A 23,455-nucleotide genomic window follows, 5' to 3' on the forward strand; every position below is an offset into this window, starting at 1 on the left:
CAGAATATCTGAATTTGAGGGCATGCCCACATACAATGGTACAAATTGGCTTCCGTCTGTCCACATTTGAAGAAGAATTCAGATGTCTCGTAAAAACCCATGAACCACTTTGTGCTACATTTGTGTATACCTTGCCGAGGGCAAGAATTTGTATGCAGGAGTTGTGGCTTGTAGTATAACAGAAAGGGTTAAGGACGGATCATCTACTGCCCACTTGGCCAGACCCAAACTAGATGCTCCATAGTCTATGGAGGGGTGAAAATCTGTACAGTCTAGATATCCGTCCGGTTTGTGTTCCCGGCTCTAGTATCATTGACCTAAATGGTGATGTCCACTCATCTGGTGATATCCGACTCACAGTCTGCGCATAGCTCTGTACCTGTAAGTAATAAAATAAGGGGATGGGGATATGTTGAAATTTCATTTGTAGGTCCTTCAGGGGGAGTATTGTATGGAGTGTGGGCTGTAGGAGGGCATTTAAACCGTTAATACCATTATTATGCCAGGCTGTGAAAATATGATGGGAGTTACCCTGTTGAAACTTTGGGTTCTTGACCTGAGTAAGCACCGGTCCAAAATATGTTAAAAGCTAAAGTTAATTATACTAATAATTCATTAAAAATACATCACATATTACTACTCCAAATATTAAAAATGCCAAATATAAGCTTCAAGTAAACGATGCCTAGAAATAGTCAGCCGGCGAACGTCCACCAATCATTTAAAATAATAAAGTGTAACAAAGAATAAAATAAAATAAAAAACTACAAAATCAGTTCATATACAAATAAAGTATATAGAAAACAAGTATCAACTGTCATATAGGAAAATAACAGTTATAATGCATAATCACAGAATGGCACCTATTTCTTACACTGATAGTAAGCCAAAAGCACAAAACTAAATACAAAAAAAACCAAAACACAATACACAGCATTTACATATTAAGATAACATTTTTGCCATAATGGATAAGTGAGAAGGACAACAGTTGACATCCAAGATGAGACCTTACAGTATGGCCTCGTGCACACTTCCGGCACGGTTTTCACGGCCGTTTTTGACGGATCTGTGTGTCCGTTTTAGCGGCCGTGTAAACTACCATGTGCACTCCGTGTTTCCGTGCGCCGAGCATGGTACTGTCCAGGGTGCTGAAATAGTTAATGGGCTGCACTTATCGGCGGTAACTCTTTCAGCACCCTGGACAGTACCATACTTGGCGCTCGGAAAATACAATAATAATGTAATAAAAAAAAAATAAAAAAAAAATTCATACTTACTTTCCTCCTGTCCGGCCTCCAGCGATGACGTTTCATCCATGTCACCGCTGCAGCCAATCACAGGCTGTAGTGGCGGTCACGCACGTCAGGATGACGTCAGAAGGCCGGCCTCCAGGGATGACGCTTCATCCCACGTGACCGCCTCTGCAGCCAATCACAGGCTGCAGCGGCCTCTGCAGCCAATCACAGGCTGCCGCTTCATTCTGGAATGTCGGACTGGAGGAAGAAGAGGGACTCGTCACCAAGACAACGACCGGGTAAGTATGAACTGATTTTTATTTTATTTTTAATCAGCAGCCTCTTTTCTCTATCAGTGATTGATAGAGACAAGTGGCTGCCGATTAGTGTGATATTTCTGTTATGTTTTTCTGCCCGCCCGCCCGTTGCTAGGCAACGGCTCCGTCACACACGGACGGTACACGGATGGCACATGCTCTACTTTGGATCGGAACGGAGCAACGGGACCGTCAAAAAAACTGAAGTGTGCATGGCCCCATTGAAATTAATGGGTCAGTGTGCTAGCCGTCAGAAAAACGGCTAGCACCCTGAAGGAAAAAACTGAAGTGGGCATGGGGCCTTAAAGGCACATACAACATAAAATACATTCTAGCCACACATCTTATAATGACTAATTCTTCTTTAAATGGATAGTAACTTTTAAAACTTATGCTAATCTTGTAGTATACCTTATACATATCAACTTTCTCATTTACTTACTGTTAAAATGTAGTTGTTTTATCCATGCAAATTCTGTGTGATGTTACTACCACTAGGTGTTTCCCTTAGTCTGCTGTCCACCCCTTGTTATCAAGCAAAATCCATCTTTAGGGTATGTTCACACGGCCAAATTTCAGACGTATACGAGGCGTATTATGCCTCGTTTTACGTCTGAAAATAGGGCTGCAATACGTCGGCAAACATCTGGCCATTCATTTGAATGGGTTTGCCGACGTACTGTGCAGACGACCTGTTATTTACGCGTCGTCGTTTGACAGCTGTCAAACGACGACTCGTAAAAATACAGCCTCGTCAAAAGAAGTGCAGGACACTTCTTTCAGACGTTTTTGGAGCTGTTTTCTCATAGACTCCAATGAAAACAGCTCCAAAAACGAGTTGGTAAAAAAATGAGTTGGTAAAAATGCGAGTTGGTAAAAAACGTCTGAAAAGCAGGGTCTGTTTTCCCTTGAAAACAGCTCTGGATTTTCAGACGTTTTGGTTGACTACGTGTGAACATACCCTAAAGAGGCTCTGTCACCAGATTAAAAATGCCCTATCTCCTACATCATTTTATCGGCACTGGAATGTAGTTAACAGCAGTGTTTTTTTATTTTGAGAAACAATCTTTTTTCAGCAAGTTATGACCTTTACTACATTTATGCAAATTCGTTTCTTAATGCCCAAGTGAGCGTTTTTTAACTTTTAACCAAGTGGGCGTATTACAAAGAGGTGTATGACGCTGACTAATCAGCGTCATACACTTCTCTCCATTACACCCAAGCTTGTTTCATTGAACAGCGTGATCTTGCGAGACCACGCTGTGACATCACTTCCACCCACAGGTCCTTCATCCCTGCGTCTGAAGACTGAACATAGATCGTCTCTAGGCGTATGAGAAGTTAAACGTACAGCAGCAGCAGCGGAGGAGGCAGCATCACACAGTGCAGGTAAGCATATAGAACTCCTTAGAGACGAAGGACCTGTGGGCGGAAGTGACGTCACACGAGATCACGCTGTTCAGTGAAACAAGCTTCGGTGTAATGGAGAGAAGTGTATGATGTCGATTGGTCAGCGTCATACACTTCTTTGTAAAACGCCCACTTGGTTAAAAGTTAAAACACGCCCACTTGGGCATTAAGAAACTAATTTGCATAAATGTAGTAAAGGTCATAACTTGCTGAAAAAAGATTGTTTCTCAAAATAAAAAACACTGCTGTTAACTACATTCCAGCGCCGATAAAATGATGTAGGAGATAGGGCATTTTTAATCTGGTGACAGAGCCTCTTTAAGTTACAGAGCAGTGGAGATGAACTGCATGAAATGGGGGAGTGTCTCTTCACAAGCTATTGATAGAAGTCTATGGAGAGGGGGAGAAGCAGAAGGGAGCAAAGAAACACTGACATGCTTCCCATACAGAGAGGGGAGGGGGAAGCAGGAGCAGAGAGGAGACACAGGCTGCTGGTAAGTGTTCTATCTCACTCATATATATATATATATATATATATAATAGAGATAGGAGAGAAGAGTTCTCCTCTTCTCTATGTGTGCTGTGTATAGGAGACAAGGTAGCCGTTAGGCTCCGCCGACTAGTTTAGAGGAAACTGAGAATTAGAGAGAGAGTCTGAAGAGGGGAAAGCTGCTAAAAAAAATAAAATGACTTCTGCAAATCATATAATGGTCAGAAATAGTGTTATTCCTCAAGTACACACATATGACAGCTTATTCTGAAAAGCCACCTGAAAAGTTAGGTACACTTTAACTACCCTCCTACTTTAGCTAAGCCTTCAGTTCAGTCTAAGCCTAGTTTCACACAAGTGCGATATGTGGAGATTGCAAATCTAACATGTTTTTTGTTGCAATTGCCAATACAATTTTTTTTATTACAGACATCATTCCAGTAAAAGTCTATGGGAAAATATATGTGTGTTTGTACATTTAAAATGTCACATTTTTACCCATTAAATAGGTTAGACCGCCACAAAAATGTCACACCTAGAGCACGCGGCAATCAAAAGAAAACAGGATGCATTACAAATGCCCATAACAAACGCAACAAAGCATTGTATAAGAGAAAAATATATATTTCTAAGCACAAACATAAAAGTGGAAAAAGACACCATGTCTGAACCTGACCTCGCTCTATAACTTAAGCTACGCAGCTTTTTTCATCCCCAATATCTAAATAGCTATAACAAATCAGGGCTATAAGGAGCAGAAGTCACCTGGTGCAAAGGAATCTGAAGATTACTGAGCAAGTCAAAACACAGCAGTCACGCACATTGAATGTGCAGAGCACATCACTGTAACACCATCTGCTTCCAATAGCCTAGTACTATGCTAGACACAAACCATCCTCTCTAGCAGGAGCCTTCACATACATTTTAGGAGGCTGTATAGTGGTAAATGAACAACTTAGGTAATGCTTTCAAGTGTCTAAATATTTCTATACCAACTAGAAAACCACACACACGAAGACCAGGAATAGTATACAAATGATTCATACACAATAAACATCTTACAGTGTAATATTGTGAATTGTGCATCTTAGCATATTACACATACTATACAAATACATTCATATTGTGGAGTAAATAGAATAATACTGTAGCACATTGTAAACTATCAGCTATCTTTATTCTATGGTGAAATGACATATAGATATTGTATTATTATATGTGCTTTAATGCTATATTGGTAGGACCATATAGTTGAGCTTCTTAGTTTGCTTTTTGTTATCAAAGAGTATCCTCATGTATGTGTCCCATCGATATGATGAGGCAAAGCAGCAAGAAAGGGGAATAAATGTTATATTAAAGCCAATTTTCCCCAACCAAATTAAAATGAGATCTAGTGGTTGGTGAACACCACTGACATGTATATGGAGAACTAATGTATATGGTGAATGGAAGCCTAGACATTCCAGATAAACAGACCGTTTAGAGCCATACTCTAGCTAGTCTTTCCTTCACCGAGTGCAAAGGTTCAGATTCCTGCCCCCATCCTGTATCTAAATATCCTGGCCAATGCAAAGTAGCACATTGGCCCCCGATTTCCCGTTGGCACATGCCCCCAATTGCCTCCCCCTTCGCTACACCCCTTACAATGCGGACAATTGGTGTGGAGTGCACTACTGCAAGAAAATAACATGAAAAAGCAACTATTGTGGCTGCTTCATAGTTGCATATAGAAAGTGGGGCCATTATCAGCTGTGATCAGGGGATGTTAGTTATGAATGTGATTCAATATTATAAAACTATTTATACAAATTGTCTTATAGGGGTTTTCCCGTCTCTGGTTTTGTTGATACCCCCTAAACCAGCTTAAAAGCAACCTGTGAGTGCCATTAGAACATCATTTTGGTTGTCTGGTTTCAGTAAATTAATGTTAATTTTCATATAATTAAAAGTTGTACAATTTACCAATATACTTTCTGCAAAAACTCCTTACAGTTATCAAGATCTCTGCTTGTTATTTATTTACTTCCAGTGGATACAATCCTGTCCAAGGTCATGTGACGGACTAAAGACATGATCAATATGAAACATTGATATATTTTTTAAATACTGAGCCAGGTCTCAATGTGCACTTCAACATCTGTACTTGGAACTGCTGCCCTGGTGGTAGCGGAGCCAGGAGCTAGTACTTATGCACAAGATATGAACAATCCCAATAAAAAGGCTGGGAGCAGTGGAGAAGATGGAGTAGATTGGCGCAAGACTGGCCACCATTTACAGAGACCAGTGTTAGCCGTGTCCAGGAGTAACACTGAAAAAACAACGAAGTTGCCAATGGAAGTTGGTAAGAAGATCTCTTGAATACAGCGCTTTAGAAAAAGGATTGTATGTGAAAAAATATTTCTTCCAATTGGATATTCAAGATGGGATTACCCCCTTAATGTATTGCATAACAGTTCTTTAAAGGGAACCTGTCACCATAAATGTGCCTATCAAACCAGCAGCACAGCAATATAGTGGAGCCTCTATAACACGGTTTTCGTTTTTCAGCTGAGTGCCTGAATTGCAGCGAAAATCACTTTATTCCTTATATGCAAATGAGCTTTTTGGAGCAACAAGGGCGTCACCGTTGCTCCAAACTCATCTACCTTCTATCCCCAGTCCGACCCTCCCTCCCTCCCTTCTTTCATTGATTGACAGGCAGTGTAGGTAGAGGAGTTTGGAGCAATGGTGACGCCCTCGTTGCTCCAAAATGCTAATTTGCATATAAGGAATAAAGTGATTTTCACTGCAACTGAGCCACGCATCTGAAAAATTAAGAAAAGCTTTAGATTCGGGTCAGGCTCCACTATATTACTGTGCTGCTGGTTTGATAGGCAAATTTCTGGTGACAGACTCCCTTTAACAGTCAACGTCATAAAAATAATGTGGATTAAAGGTTTAAATTCCATTCTGCCTTGGAAAGGATTCCTTGCCAGCTGTGATGACAAGTAAATGGCTCGACATGAAACAAAAGTAGAATATGTGTGAACATACCCTAAAAGTACAGTGCCATTATTGTTTATTACAAGTAAAGTATTTTCAAAATATCAAGCATGTTTGGAACATCAGACAAATATAGAAATATCAACACATGCAGCATTATGTACTGTAATAGCAGATGCTCTGAGACACTGTATGGCAGCTCACATAGTCTATAGTGTTAACAGCCAGCGCTTTATATTCTCAACCACTTTGCAACTCTTAAACTGAGCTGATTATATATATATATATTTTGCAACCTCGTCTCGTAATGCATTATACTACAGAGAGATACATGAATGATTTCCACATACAGAACAGCACCAAAGACAAAGACAGCTCCCTGGATGACTACAGAATAAGCTGCCTGAAATAAACTGCTTGGCTTCCACATACCATTCCAGGAGCAGCTCCCTAAGCCCCCTCCTCAATGTCACCATATCAAGAATGGACTCCCAGCATTACTCCCTGTATACAATGATTTATAAACTCCACAGATCTACATGACCCCATAACATATGTCTTCACATGGCCTGTAGAGCATCATGAATAGAGAACACAAGTCTAGTGACCACATACCCAGAAGAAATCATATTGTAGAGACTATAAAACTAAAGATGGAAACTGGTCCATAAGCTTAACCTACATCACACATCATTAGAATAAGGCAGAACTTTTATTTCTTACTTTTTTTTTTTAAATAATCCCCAGATAAAAAAAAAAAAGGGACTATTCTAACCAAAAATAGCAAAATAATAAATACATGGTAATACAAGGAGCTCAACATATAAAATGACTCTTTTATTGAAGGATGACTAACACAAAATGCTATGGTGCTTATTTTTACAAGACTGCAACCACAGAGAAAGCAGGGCAGATGGTAACAGTCCATAGGAAATGAGCAACGGATATTGAAGAGCTCTGTATATTATTACCCACCACCAACATTAACCGCTTTCATGCCATATAAGTTAATGGCCCATGCCCTGGCAAACTGATATACAGCCATTGTTTCCACAGCTAAAGCAAGCAGTAATATATTCGGATAATATGTGCCACAAAGTACAAAGGAGGTCTGTGATGGGTTTTCTAAGGGGTTCATTTGCTGGGAGAGCGATAGGCGGGACTTGCTAAATGACATCCCATGGAACAGACCTCACATCATGTCAACAATCACAACACTTCCCTCAGCACAAACAAACAAAAGCAATAACAAAAGGCATGCAGGGGAACAATACAAAGAAACTCCTGGATCACTGACTGGTAATTGTTCACTTCCAATGCCCACAAGCCATAGAGAATTTCATTTTCCTAAAAGGACTCCTCTCAAGAATGACAACAAGCAATGATTTGAAGGCCATGCTCAAAACCAAGGGGGTAATACACTAAATAACACACAGAACAGGCAGTAAAGAACTATGTACAAATATATAAAAATGCCAAAATCAGATCAATATTAACCACATCTGTAGGAAAAACCAGTAACAGTGGCAGATACAACAACATTACACAAGATTCCCCAATTCATGGCATTTAGTAAAGCTGGTAAAATGACTGCAATAGATAAATGAAGATTCCAGATGGGTTATCTAGAGGTATTCCCCCGCAGTCTTCTGTCATAATCACATAAAAAGCAACCCATCAGAGGAATAATTGTGTATGTAGCTCTGCCAGGGTATAGGACTGCCACTGTCCATCCAGAAAACTGTGCCTCTTTGTTGGCATTAGGTTAACCCAATGACAGCCTCTTTGTTTACACATTCAGTAAAGTTGCAGTTCTGGGATGATGGCAGGAATGTCATGCCCTAGTGCTGCCCGTGTGTACCACACTACACTCGGGTGCTGAGACAGCAGATATGACACATACGTACATACAGGCGGCAGCAGTATGCATTCTCCTATAGAGATCAAGCAGTGCAGCTATGTGAGTAGTGACAATAATAAGAGCAGCTCCGTCCAGGTGACAGCTGACCGTACACTGCACTACTCACCGACGACGTATCTGTACACTACACTATTCACCGACGCCGTATTTGTATACTGCACACACCGACGCCGTATTTGTACACTGTACTGCACTATTCACCAACGCCGTATTTGTACACTGCACTACTCACCGACGCCGTATTTGTACACTGCACACACACCGACGCCGTATTTGTACACTGTACTGCACTATTCACCGACGCCGTATTTGTACACTGCACACACACCGACGCCGTATTTGTACACTGTACACACCGACACCGTATTTGTACGCAGCTCTGCACTACTCACCGATACCGTATTTCTCGTGTTCCGAGGGTCTCCACATGTCTGCAGTGCTGCTCCACGTCCTTGAATCAGGAGAAGCGGGACATCCTCGCCCGGCGTCAGTGACAGAGCTGCTCCCCGGGTCGGCTTCCTCTGCCCCCTCCTCCTCTACCCTGTCTTTGTGTATGAGTCCCCCTCTCCTGTCAGTGGTCGAAAGGATGCGGGGACTGGTGTGTCAGCGGCTCCTCACACAATGCAAGTCATGTGTATGTGTGCCAAGGATGCTGGCAGCCCCGGCATGTGTATAACGCTTGCCCTGAGTTGTGCCACTGCCTGGCGCTCTGTGCTTTTTACTGCTCCAGTGTGTGCCAGCTGACTCACATGCCTGGCATAGCTACACTAACGTGCAGTTACCTGTGCAGCAGTCTAACCAGTGCACTAGTGTTTAGAATGGGTCTGCCTCCTGTGCTCTTCATTCCTGTGCCAGTGTTACATGGAGGGTGCCTTGTTTAGCTACGGGCAGGAGCATGCGTCATGCACACCGTTATCTGCCAGCCTAGCTCACAGGCAGCAGTGGGCTTATTGTTCTGGTAACCAGGAGCAAAGCAACGCTGCAGGCTGCCGGAGCGATGCACGCCGGGATATGTAGTACAAACCAGCGCAATGCACAGGAAGTGTCAGTTCTGGCGTACACAGCAATGATGGGCAGGGCTGTCATACGGAGGGCCGCCTGTTTACTTCAGTAGTGAGGTGAAATAACGGAGTGCAGGTTACGCCATACACAGTGTAGCGGGTTACGCAAACCTCATACAAGTATTACACCACAGTAGGAGCCAGGTGATTGACAGCCGCATGGACCGCCTATCCTGGTGATTGACAGCCACATGGGCCCGCCCTCCAGAACTCGTCCTGCCCCCACCATGTGAGCGGCTCCTATCAGTGTCCGTGTAGCCTGTCCTGTACCACTCCCGGAAGCCGTGGCAGCATGGCAGAGGCCAGCAGCAACATGGAAGGTACTTTAGTAATGTGGAGTATGTCCATGTCCTGCGCACTGCAGTCCAGCTGTGCTTTACGTTTATGTAGCACTGCAGCCCAGGCTGTGGAGACTTTTGACAAGTAAACATTACAATTCTAGATCTTTATGGAATATTATAACTGGTTTAGGTCCAGACACCATTTAATAGTTTGTAATGCACGTGTTAGACTGAGTTCATGTGTGCGTTGGAGGCTCTGTTAAAGATTTCGCCATATTTGCCCAAAAAAATAGCGCAGCATGCAGTGCTGTATTTATAGTCAACTGTGGTGCAGTTTTTAAACTGCAGCACTTAGCCGGCCTGCTAGCAGCCTGTGATTGGCTGCAGTGGTCACATGGGATGAAACATTATCCCAGGAGGCCGGCCTGGAGGAAGAAACACAGACTCCAAGGTAAGTATAAGATTTTTATTTTTTTCTGAGTTGCGTTTTGTACGGCGGAATCGCTGCGAACCTGGCGCTAAAAACGCAACTGCTATTTGTTGCGGGTTTTACCTCCCCATTAAATTCAATGGGTAAAACCTGCATTTGCACAAATACAATTGACATGTTGCGGAATACATACAACGCCGCAGGTCCGTTACTGAGCGTTTTTTCCGCTCAGCATTTACGCAGCGTGTGGATGAGATTTGTTTTATCTTATCCACTTTGCTGCTACTATATTTGCTGCTGATTTTTCGCAATGAATTCAGTTTGCGGAAAATCTGCACTGTTTATGCAACGTGTGAACGGACCCTTATGGTATGTTCACACGCAAAATCAAAAACGGTTGAAAATGACAAAACTGTTTTCAAGGAATAACAGTCCCTGATATTCAGCCGTTTTTGTAGCCAAAAACAGTTTTTGGCCCAGTTCTCACAGAGTTTTTTGACACGTTTAATGACGTGGAAAACGCGCCCAAAAATGCCTCCCATTGATTGCAACGGGAGGCGGAGGCGTTTTTTCCCGTGAGTGGAAAAACCATCTCGCGGGAAAAAGAAAGGACATTTCCTATCTTCGGGCGTTTACGCCTCTGACCTCCCATTGACATCAATGGAAGGCAGAGAAAGCCTATTTCGCTGCGTTTTCTGCCTGCGGCGCTCAAACGAATGGGTGAAAGACGCAGCGAAAATCGGTGTGCAGGCAGAGCAAAATCTGCCTGCACAAAACTCAGTTTGAATCCAGCCCTTGAGTTGGTGTTTTGAGCTGTTTTGCCATTGGCACAATGAAAATCGGCTCCAAAAACGGCTCAAGAAGTGACATGCTCCTTCTTTTTACGGGGAGGTTTTTTACATGCCGTTTTTTTAAAACCGCGACATCGATGAATGCCCGTCTGAACTAAACGCTGTTTTTCCCATTGAATTCAATGGGCAGATGGTTGTAGGTGTTTAGCCAGCGTTTTTCAAGGCGTATTTTGGGCCGCTTACGCCCGAAATACGCCTGAAAACTCTGCGTGACTTTGGGCCGTGCTGGGTCCCAGCAGGAGCCTCCAGTTATTGGTATCCCTATAAGCATGTGATCAGTCTTTGCCTCTATTTCATACTTTGCTCGTGGAACGCTGTGCATGTGAGAACAAAGAGACAGAAGGGGTGAAAACTGCTCCTGTCTTCTCTCCAGGGTGCTGCTGAGCACCTGATATTTGGTTCCCTGATTGCTTGGACAGCTAGCCTTAATCCACACCCTAAATATACATTGGGGTGGGTTTAAGGCTGGGTTCACACAGAGTTTTTTGACGCGGAACCGCGCGGCAAAACTCGTCAAAAACGGCCCAAAAATGCCTCCCATTGATTTCAATGGGAGGCGGAGGCGTCTTTTTCCCGCGAGCGGTAAAACAGTCTCGCGGGAGAAAGAAGGGACATGCCTTATCTTTGCGCGATTACGCCTCTGACCTCCCATTGACTTCAATGGGAGGCAGAGAAAGCGTATTTCGCAGCGTTTTGCGCCCGCGGCGCACAATGGCGGAATTTTGAGGCAGATTTTCCGCCTACAAAAAACTCAGTGTGAACCCAGCCTTAGGACTCTCAGGATAGACCATCAATATCTGATCAGTGGATGTCCCACTCCCCACACCCCAGGTTATCAGCGGTTTTGAAGGGGGTTGGGGGTGTAAGTATTGCATAGGCGCTCAAGTCTATACATGTTCCTCTCTTTCCCACTCTCTGTGCAATGTACAGGACACCTGTACATTGCACAGAGGGTGTGTCACCGCTGCATGCTTTGTGGACTGATCCAGTGCCTTATTGTTTGCACTCTATGCCCAGTAATATGGAGAAAGCTGTGAATCGTCAGCAGCCACCTCTTCACTTAGTCCTTGTCTGGAATCGACGGCCAACTTACCAGCCGGATCAGGTGACTCCCGTTCTCATCTGGGACACGCATCTATTAAACCTTTAGGCCCATGCACACGTAATTACGGGCACATAGACTTCTATTGGCTTACAGGAAGGTGCCCGTGCTGTTGAAAAATATGGAACATGTCCTTTTTCAGGCCGTAATAACGGCACAGGCAGGCACATAGAAGTCTATGGGGCTCCCGTAATTACGGGTGGCTACGTGTGTGCACCCGTAATTACGGGAGCGTTGCTAGGCGACGTCAGGGGATAGTCACTGTCCAGGGTGCTGAAAGCGTTAACTGATCGGCAGTAACTCTTTCAGCAGCCGGGACAGTGACTACCGCTGGAGTTAATAGTATTAAAAGTTAACTTACCTGCCTCTTCCTCCAGTCCGGCCTCCCGGGATTGCAGCGGTAACATGGATTGCCGCGTCATCCAGGGAGGTCAAACTGGATGTCAAGAGGGACGCATCACCAAGACAATGGTACGTATGAACTTCTTTTACTTTCAATTGCTGGGGAAACTCTGCCCGAAAGGGCTGCCCCTTCTCTCTTTCCAGCACCGATAGAGAGAAGGGGCTGCCGATTAGTGCAGAGAAAACGGATCCGTAAGTACGGGTGGAATACTGGTGACACCGGACCCGTATTTACGTCAGGAAAAAATAAGTTTGTGTGCATGAGGCCTTATCCTGTAGATATGCCATAAATGTCTGACATGGGAATACCGCTTTAAGCAATATAGTGTATCCATGCATAAATAGTAAACCCATAAAGCTATTCTACCATTATTTTTATATTTCACATTATTCTTACCCAGTAGACTCATTGGAAGACCTGGGCTGTTTTATGATAGGTGAAATATGTGACATTTTATAATTATATTCCACCCTGGCCACTTTCTAGAAAGGAGGGGTGGGAAAACTACTAAAAAACATTACTTTCCCCATGTTACCGCAGCAGAGAAGCGGTAGTTGAACATCATGTGGACAGCGGTCACCCCCACTACTGTTGGGATTGTTTTGAGAAGAAAATGTCCGTGCTGGATATAGCTATTTAGTCTTGACATCATGTGAAAAGTTTCTTTAAACGGGTTTTCTCATAATGATCATTTATCACCTATCCACAGAATAGGTGATAAATGTCTGGTCAGTGGAGTCTGACCGCTGGGACCCCCACCGACCCCTAGAACAGGGTTCCCGGAGAGCCCTATGAGAATGGAGCGAATGCTCTGCCTCTTTATTCACTTTCTATTGGACTGCCGGAGATAGTCGATGGAGAGAGGCTAAATGATCATTATGAGAAAATCCCTTTTACTGAATATAAGCGTATTGGGCCGGAAAATATCCCATTCTCTTATAATTGAGAGAATACTGCACATGCACTGTTCAGTACACACGCACTTCAGTCTGTTCCCCATTCCCTTGGAATATGTTCATATTTTCTTTCAGATAGAAAATCACATAAGTAAACACCACCAAAAATAAAAACCTGATTTCAAAAATTACATTTTCTAACAATACATTTAATTTAAGCCAATATTGTGGAATAAATGTAAAACAAAAAGTAGAATTCAAGCAATGAAAATGTCAAAATAATGCAACATGTTTTTTCTTTAATAAAGTCTACTAGGCGTACATCACTATATTCAAGGGGTATTCCCATCTTGATAAATATACCTATAAAGCTTAACAACATAAAAGGCATTTTTATAAATACCACCTTGTTTTTAAATGCTGTACTTTGAGAGATATCCATCTTACTGTCAGTCCCTCTATGTTTATTGCTCGTTACCTAGGGATCCGGCCACCGCTGATTTCCTTTAGAGGTGGCCCCGCTTGCGCAATGATATCCTCTCCGTCCTTAGAAGAGGATGTCAGTGTTGTCGTGAACGCGCATATCAGTGCATCTGCATTAGATACCGGCCCGGCCACCTCTCGAGTGGATGCATCAGTGGTCGGCTCCAGTTGTTACAGGTGTTCACATAGGTGGGGGGACGTGTTCCTGCGAGGGGGTGATGCAGCTTATCGAGAGGGAGGGCATTGGGGCCATGAGGAGGGCAGGGGGTTGCAAAGAGGGGGGCGTTGTTGCAGCGAGGGGGGTGTAAGGAGCTGATCGCGAGGGGGGGCAGTGGTGCTGAGAGTGGAGTTGTTACAGGTGTTCGCACAGATGGAGACGATCGTTCTCCCGATGCTTCTAGAACTAGTTTTATCTAGCAACGTCGGGAGTGCGCACTGTGCAGAGCGGTTTGATTGACATCGAGCCGCTCACGCCCCCTTTTATAAACGATAACCAGCCCTATATGAGTTATCAACTTGGAAAAAAAGGTAGTTAATGAAGGAATGTTTTTAACAACACTAGGATTAGAATTTTAGTTAGGTTTAGGATGCATTAAAAAAAAAAATGTGACTCAACTTGGGAATAACCCTTTAACATTATTAATCATTTATTTAACACCTTTATTGGTGTCATCAAAATAATGCCAGAAAACAGCTGCACTTTCGGCTCTTGGTAACCCTGGCAACCAGCTACTATAATGTGAATGGATCGGGTACACCAGAGTGGGCATGAGTCTTAGCATTGCAAACGCATTGCACAAATTACTCAGCCACCTGTGTAGACAAGTAAAGTGGGACTGAGCTACTGGCCATGTCTGTCCACTGGCACTGAACATTCTAGATTCATCTTCTAGGGGAGCGGTCGGCTGCGCCTGTCAGGGCATGCTGGGAGTCGTGATTTTACAACCTGGTCGCAGACCCCTGTTCTAGAGGGAATCAAAAGAACACTAGGGGGCACTATAACAACGTTGGAACAGGAATATCTAGACACAGGAGATTTTTTTTTTTTTTAATTGATACCAAATGAAAATTTTTCTGTTTTGCAAATCTAAGTTCACATGGAGTATTCTGACAAGTTCTTTGGCGCGGAAACCGCGCCGCAAAAGTCGCCAAAAAACGGCCGAAAATGCCTCCCATTGATTTCAATGGGAGGCGGAGGTGGTTTTTTCCCACGAGCGGTAAAACCGTCTCGTGGGAGAAAGGAGGGACATGCCCTATCTTCGGGCGTTTACGCCTCTGACCTCCTATTGACATCAATGGGAGGCAGAGAAAGTGTATTTCGTGGCGTTTTATGCCCGCGACGCTCAAAATCGGTGTGCAGGCAGAGGAAAATCTGCCTCAAAATTCCAAACAGAATTTTGAGGCAGAATTTCCTCCTGCAAATAACTGTGTGAACCCAGCCTAATAAAGAAATTTAATTGTGGGACAACCCTTTTTAGGAATAGTAAATATAAGTGAGTTTTTAGGATTCTTTTAAAGAGGCCCTTTCATCCCTCCTGACATGTCTGTTTTAGTAATTACCTGCATTCCCCATAAAATAACAGTTCTGGAGCATGTTTTCTTAGAACTCTCTGGTGTGCTGTTCCTCTGTTATTCCTCCTGGAAATGTTTTGAATTACTTGAAAACTGGGTGTTCCCATTCCCTTGGTCTATGGATTGTGTCCATACATAGTCTAGATCAGGGGTCTCAAACTCGGCCGGGTAAGTGGGCCGCATATAGAAAAAATGGGAAGTTGACGGCCGCATTACTTTCAAATTTGATACAATACAAAATTATTTTTAATCAATTAGTTATTTGAACTACTATAACACTATATTACTATAATAATACTACATTACTATAATAATAGCGCTAGGTTTAAAATTTGAGATATTTCTCCACGTGCTTATTTCAACAATCCAGTTTAAGTGTCGCTAAATGCAGTCCGGCGGCTCAGTTAGCACACATGTCAAGATTGGGCAGCCCCTTTTTAGATAGTGCCGCAGTGCCCTCTGGATGCTGCCGCAGTGCCCTCGGTGGATGCTGCCGCAGTGCCCTCGGTGGATGCTGCCGCAGTGCCCTCGGTGGATGCTGCCGCAGTGCCCTCGGTGGATGCTGCCGCAGTGCCCTCGGTGGATGCTGCCGCAGTGCCCTCGGTAGATGCTGCCGCAGTGCCCTCGGTAGATAAGGCCGCAGTGCCCTCGGTAGATAAGGCCGCAGTGCCCTCGGTAGATAAGGCCGCAGTGCCCTCGGTAGATAAGGCCGCAGTGCCCTCTGTAGATAAGGCCGCAGTGCCCTCTGTAGATAAGGCCGCAGTGCCCTCTGTAGATAAGGCCGCAGTGCCCTCTGTAGATAAGGCCGCAGTGCCCTCTGTAGATAAGGCCGCAGTGCCCTCTGTAGATAAGGCCACAGTGCCCTCTGTAGATAAGGCCACAGTGCCCTCTGTAGATAATGCAACACACCACTAGATAATGCCAGTGTCCTCTTCAGATACTGCCACACACCCACTTGTAGATAACGCCACAGTGCCCTCTGTAGAGGCTGCCACAGTGCCCTCTGTAGAGGCTGCCACAGTGCCCTCTGTAGAGGCTGCCACAGTGCCCTCTGTAGAGGCTGCCCCAGTGATGTCAGGGGCTTGCCCAGAGCTGGAGTCCCAGGCAGAGCGCTAGTAGGCTCTTCCTGGGACTCCAGCTGTGCTCCTGACATCACTGGGACTCCTGCTCTGGGGAAGCCCCTGACATCATTGTCGATGTATGGACAGCGATGTCAGGGAATTCTGCAGCGTCCCGGAGCAGAGCCTATACTAGCGCTCTGCCCGGGACTCCGCTATGGGGAAGACCCTGACACACTGTCCACATATGGGCAGCGATGTCAGGGAATTCCACAGAGTCCCGGAGCAGAGCCGACACCAGCGCTCTGCTCGGGACTCCGGCTCTGGGGAAACCCCAGACATCGCTGTTCATATGTGGACAGCGATGTCAGGGAATTCCAGAGTCTCGGAGCAGAGCCGATACTAGCGGCTCTGTGTCCCGCGGGCCGCAGATGACAGCCCCAGGGGCCGCGTGCTTGAGACCCCTGGTCTAGATACTGTCCAGAAGATGTGTTTTTAATAATAATAAAGAGTATACTATACCAATTTGAGCACAACCCCCTCCACCACTCCCATTATCTCTATATGCCCTAATAGAACTAAGATTTACAGGCGCATCACACAGGAGTGTGTTTTCTAATGCCTGAAGCCCACTTGATAAGAATCAGAAGTGGCACACTTGTATGCCCCTTACCTACCAACAATCTGGATTGTAAATGATATTGCGAGTGGGAGTTGATCTACCGCACAAGCTATGAAATAAGTTGTCTGTTTTCATCATTTTCACATTTTCCCCTTAATCCTTCTGTTATGTGTAACAAGGCAGAAAACTCCAAGGCAACAGCTTCTAAATGAGAATATGGTTAGATTCTAGTGATACTATTACTCCTTCTACGACTTACAATAAACAAGACAGGAGCTGTATTGCTATTCTCTATAGTCTTTATTATATAAATAAATAGGAGGCTCCGGCACTTGTGATGGCATCAGTAGCGCAGCATGCAGCTCTATTCTTGGTGTCCAAAATACTGGAATCCCGGAGCTCCGATGGACCCCATTTTTAAGTTGGAATCACATAGAACAGAAATTCTGCAGATTGTGTTTTACCAGGCTTCTATTTTTATCACACAATAGCAGTAGCAATGTATTTATCAGTTAGATATTCGCATAAATCAGTCCAAAGGAAACTAAGAAAAACTATAGTTAATTTATCACCTCCTACGGACTGACATGGACAGAAATTGCTCATAGCAGGTGTATATTTTAATTTCAGCCGCATGGACAGCCAAAGATGTGCCGAATTTATTAAGAGGCGCGCACATTCCTTAATAAATTTTGGCTCATTGAACTCCAGCGCACTTATGAGTATAATTTCCCACAGTATGTTCAACGTGACAGGTTCCCTTGAATGCTGACAACAATGGTACCACATGGGAGAGAATTAGCAAAAGTTAAAAAAAGATGCTCTAATGACAAATTCAGTGAAACTTTCAGGCCATTGGCGTACGCTTTCACCTCGTGATGAGTTTTGCTGAGAAAAGTGCAGGAGAATTGCTGAGCAAGTGCCTCAGTGCTGGCAAAAGCTATAGCAAGCCAAACTGGAGTGACTATTTCATCGCACACAGTAAGACGCAACCTGTATAGAAGTGGAATGCATGGCTATTGTCTATTCATAAAGACAAGGCACAAGAAAGCCAGTTTAGCTTTACAAGGTTTATATTATTAAAGGTCAAGACTTTTGGGAATCCATACTCTGGTCTGATGAGACCAAAGTCAATCTTTGAGGTCCTGATGGCATCCTGAATGTATGAAGTTGCAAGGGGGATGAGTATGGTAAAGTGCATGATCTCCAGGCGGTGGTAAAGTTTTTGGCTATAGGAGTGGTAAAGGTGTAGGGTAATTGTACTTCATCGATGACATCATGAATTCCCAGATATACTGCAAAATCCTGAAAGAGAAGAATACTACCTTCTCTTTTGTCATCAACAATTTTCAACTAGGATCATTTCCTTAAAACTTTCTTCCAAGGCCGCTGCAGCATTCCTAAATAAGAGGAAGGTGAAAGTGTTGCATTGGTCAAGTATGCCATCCAACCTCAATCCTATTGGGCACCTGTGGGGTATTTTGAAGAGGCATATCACGGCACTCAAGGAGGTCATCCTTAAAGAGTGAAATAGACATGACAATATGTAGGCCATCCTGAAGGAGTGGATAGACGGGACAATATGTCATAAACTTGTACACTTTATGCCAAGAAGGGTCAGCGCAGTACTTCTAAGTTATGGAGGACATATTAAGTACTAGTATATGACTTATGTGTTGCATTTAATCAAGGGTCTACTCATTTTTGCAACCTTCTGTTGGAGCAAATTTGTCTAATTTCTTTATTTGACAGATATTAATGACATATTTTTCTATGTTAAGTATATGTTTAATAAATTACAAATTTGCCATCCTACCTTGAATTGCAATAGTGATCATTTAGAAAGATCTCTTTATGTTCAAAGGTTTACTCCTTTACGCAGGGCACTGTACCATCAACCACACAGGATGTAGGTGGCTACACAGACCCCTGCATGGACAATAGCAGGACAGATTACAGCTCTCTCTGGATCACATCCACTGTGTACAATGTCACTAGTACGGCTGGACGGGTAGCGTAGTCCTGTCCGGTGAATCGATGCGCCACCAAGTCAACTGGCTTTTAAATGGATGCGGTGGATAGACCCCTAAACTCTGAGAGGGGATGTATATCCCCCACAATGTTTACCTTTTATATGAATCCTGTAGATGCCACTATGAATAGTTTATTTCTTAGGTTAAAGAAATAGACACATCTGTATTGTATTTATTTTTTATAGCATAGAAATGTCGGCTTTCCAGTGGTACTCTCATACTGTAGTGTCTGGCCATGTTATTCTATGGTTATTTTTGGACGGTAGTTCAGAAGACATTTCTCAGCAGTTGCCTTCAGTATTATGTGCACTGGTATGAAGCTTTCCTGTGATAAATGATGCCACAGAGCTGCAGGACTGTCATTCTCACACAATGTCATTGGTACAACTGTAGATATTTTAGATGGTTAAGTCAGACTGGGCTAATATTATGGTCTCCTATTTCTATTTATTTCGGTTTCACATTCCTATTTTATCATGTAAGTGATTGACATTTTTTAAAACCTTCCTGCTTCATTCGGTTAAAGCATGAGACATTAGATCTTACTAGTTGGTTACATAATAAGACTTTACACTGGAATATAGCATTGTAATGTAAGCTATAATAACAAATCATACAATTCCACGATTAGACCAGCACTCCATGGTCAGATGGGATGAGAGTTGTTTGCAGGTGCAGGGACTTTTAGTTCCACACTGCAAATCTGACCACGTTTTTTTAATAAGAATTTATAAAGTGTCATATGTTGTGGTGGTGTAAGATTCCATACAACACAAGGAGAACAAAAATGCCCATGTGCTAAGGAGAATCCGACCTAATTGATAAACCAATGAAAAGCCCTGAACTTCATGGGGTAGTCTTGGATTTTGGACCTGAGAGGGACAATCACTAGGAACAGATTTGGTTGACACTTGCTTTTCCTTTGATCTAGGAGATGGGTAAGTAGTAGTAGAAGTAATATGAAGTTATGCCAGTTTAGTAACCTGGTCAGTATAATATGTTTTATTCAGCCCGTTGAGCCAAACTGGAAAAAAAAAAATTATGGAATTGTGAAAAGAGATGACATACAAATTATACACCATGTTTAGGGCCATATGACGTACATACCTGCATACCAAAAAACAGTATACGGTTGTATACTGTGGCATACCAGTAGCCTTCTAATGTGCAAACATGGCAAAAGTGCATCCTTGTGGCACATCTTTTGCAGGTTTTGCCTGGATATTTTTTTAGGGCGCTGAAAAGTGGAGACTACTGTGCTTTTTAGAACCACCAATAGGCCACTTAGAAAATAAAGACTAAAAAAGTAGATCTATGTATTTATTTTATTTCTGTACGCTTTGTGTTTCCAGTTGCTGGCTTGCCATGGCAACACTTGTTACCAACAGTCATGTTACCAGAGCACCCACGCGCTAGATAACATTAAACATAGCTAGTAAAGCCCTTTATAGTTCATGCTACTATGCACCTTCTATATATAAATGAATATGCTTTAGCCATTATTGGAGAAATATTTTCTTTTTAAGGCATTATGCTCTGTAAAAAAATGTGCATGTTTACATAATACTTTACAACAGAACGCACACGAATGTAAATTAAGATTATTTTTTTTTAATATTTACAGTGTGGCTAAAAAGAAGTCATGTGTACTTGATAAAAAAAAACAAACCAAAAAACAGCATATTGGAAGTAACTAGATAGTCACATGAGGTCAACCCCTATCCGTATGCAATTTTAAGCTGCTGTAGGGGGAATGCCTGGCTCCCCCATGCCAAAATCAGTTGATCACCGTGGCAGCTTCTTTCTGAAAGGACATGTTTCTGATCAAACTACCCGTTTAAGCCGGGATGCTTTTTTTTGTAGTATTCTCTTTTTGCATTCTATCAGCTGCTAAAATATGTGTATTTACATACAGAAGACGGATTCTATGTTTCATTACACATGCAGTACACTTCTTTTCTGGAAAAGCTTTATTGAACTCTATGAAGCTATTGTGGAAATTGAGTTCTAAGCCATAAGGCTAAATTCATGTTCTGCCTAATTATTGCCAATTTGTAATCCATGATTTACTTGTGTGCTTTGGGTCCTTGTCTTGTTGCATCGCCAGTCGTCTCTTCGGCTTGACGTCATGGACTGCTGCCCTTACGTTCTCCTTTAAAATGTTTTCATACACCTTTTGAATTCATTGTTCCCTCACTGATCGCAAAGCATTCCCAAACCATCATGGTGATTTAGGTGTGCAATGTTTTTTTCCCCCCTCCAAACATAGCATTGTACATTTTTACAAAAAAGTTACACTTTTGTGTAATCAGTCCATACATAATTTTCCCATAAGCATTGTGGAACATCCAGGTGGTCTCGGGCAAACTTGATACTGTTTTTTTTTCTTTGGGCAGCAGCAGCTTTCTTCGTGGTGTCCTTCCTTGAACACTATTCTTGTTCAGTGTTTTTCGAATAGTGAACACATGAACAGAGGTTTTTGTAGAAATAGTAAAGGGAGGAAAGCTCCAGCTCACCAGTTTAGTGCGTCTCCAGGTTTTTGTAGTTTGTAGAGTCTTCAGTAGGTGGGTTCTTTATCACTTCTTTTTAGGATTATCCATTGTGCTCTTGGCGTGATTTTAACAGGATGCCCACTCCTAGGAAGAGTAGCAACAGTCCTGAATTTTTTATGATTCCCCAGGTCTTTAGTAATGCTTTTGTAACGTTTTCCAGCTTCATGCGTCTCTATGACCCGTCTTCTGAAAGTTGTTTGCCTCGAGGCATTGTTTACACCAACCAATCTTTGTTGAGAACAGATTTGTCAGTAACCAGGCTTTGTGTGCCTTATTTAATGGGCAAAGCCCCTTTGAAACCCACACTTCCAATCTAATTTCCTTAATTGAAACACCTTTTGCCAATTAACTGTTGGATAAGTCCTTAACCCCTTCCCGACATTTGACGTATCCATACGCCAAAGTCGGGTAGGGGAAGTATGGAGCGGGCTCACGCAGTGAGCTCATTCCATACGATGCCGGTGTCGGCTGTAACTAGCGGTATCGCGCTCGAGCGTGATCCTGCTAGTTTAACTAGTTAAATGCCGCGGTCAATACCGACCGCAGCATTTAAATCCTCAGAAAGAGGGGGGCGACCCCCTGTAACAGCTCATCATGCCCCCCGCAATGCAATCGCGGGGGGGCGATGGTTGCTATGGCTGCCTGGGTGCTTAATGAACGCCCCCAGATCCGCCATCTTTGTACACCTATTAAGCCCTGCCTCTGGCAGGGCTTAATAGATGCCTGTCAGAATCACGATATACTGCAATACATTAGTATTGCAGTATATCGTGCAAGCGATCTAACAATCGCTGGTTGAAGTCCCCTAGGGGGACTAATAAAAAAAGTAAAAATGAGTTGTTTTTTTTGTATAAAAAAAAATTAAAAGTAAAAAAAAAAAAACTTGCCATTTTCCCCCTAGAGCATATTAAAAAAAATAAACATAATTGGTATCGCCGCATCCGTAAAAGTCTGAACTATTACAATATATCATTATTTAACCCGCACAGTGAACGCCGTAAAAAAAAAAAATTGTAAACGCCAGAATGTCTATTTTTTGGTCACCTAATCTCCCGCAAAAAATTAAATAAAAAGCGATCAAACCATCGCATTTACACAAAAATGGTATTATTAAAAACTACAGCTTATCTCGCAAAAAATAAGCCCTCATACCACTTAATCGACGGAAAAATAAAAAAGTTATGGCTCTCGGAATTTGGCGACACAAAATAAATTTTCTTTTTTTCACTTAGGTTTTTACTTGTAAAAGTAGTAAAATATAGAAAAAACTACATATTTGGTATCGGCGTAATCGTATTGACCCGCAGAATAAAGTTGACATGTTGTTTTAATTGAACAGTGAATTCAGTAAAAACCATGTAGGAATCGCTGTTTTTTTCATTTTCTACCCCACAAATAATTTTTTTCCCGTTTCCTAGTACATTATACGGCAAAATAAATGGTGCTACGAAAAACTACAACTCGTCCCGCAAAAATCAAGCCCTCATAGGACTATATCGACGGAAAAATCAAGACGCTATGGCTTCTGGAATGTGGGGAGGAAAAAGCGAAAATGAAAATCTGAAAAAGGGCTGCGGCGGGCAGGGGTTAATACAGAGGTTCACTTTTCACCCTGTGGATGTTTACTCTATGTGCTCAATAACAGACATGAACAGTACAACTGTTTTGTGTTATTAGTTTAGTTACATTGTGACTTAGACAACAATCAGACCACGGTTTACTAGTAATGAATGCAGATCCAGGAAATTCTAAAT

General features: G+C 42.9%; 2 protein-coding genes across 6 annotated transcripts in view; one reads left to right on the forward strand and one right to left on the reverse strand.

The window, feature by feature from the left end:
- The window catches only part of DOCK4 (dedicator of cytokinesis 4), a 376,034-nt gene extending 366,624 nt beyond the window's left edge, over positions 1–9,410 (reverse strand). For 2 of the 4 annotated variants that reach the window (XM_075857083.1, XM_075857082.1), the window contains exon 1: positions 8,750–9,410. In XM_075857083.1, the coding sequence (XP_075713198.1) occupies positions 8,750–8,786 (37 nt within the window). In that variant the 5' untranslated portion in view covers positions 8,787–9,410. The remainder of the gene's footprint in view (positions 1–8,749) is intronic. The other 2 variants (XM_075857085.1, XM_075857084.1) reach the window with 1 other exon arrangement.
- Positions 9,339–23,455, forward strand: part of ZNF277 (zinc finger protein 277) — a 72,828-nt gene continuing 58,711 nt past the window's right edge. For both annotated transcript variants that reach the window (XR_012882394.1, XM_075857087.1), the window contains exon 1: positions 9,339–9,738. Coding sequence is in view for 1 of the 2 variants with exons in the window: in XM_075857087.1 (XP_075713202.1) it covers positions 9,711–9,738 (28 nt within the window). In the remaining variant the exon portion in view is untranslated. The remainder of the gene's footprint in view (positions 9,739–23,455) is intronic.

The sequence above is a fragment of the Rhinoderma darwinii genome, chromosome 3 (assembly GCF_050947455.1).
Source record: "Rhinoderma darwinii isolate aRhiDar2 chromosome 3, aRhiDar2.hap1, whole genome shotgun sequence".
Classification (NCBI taxonomy): domain Eukaryota; kingdom Metazoa; phylum Chordata; class Amphibia; order Anura; family Rhinodermatidae; genus Rhinoderma; species Rhinoderma darwinii.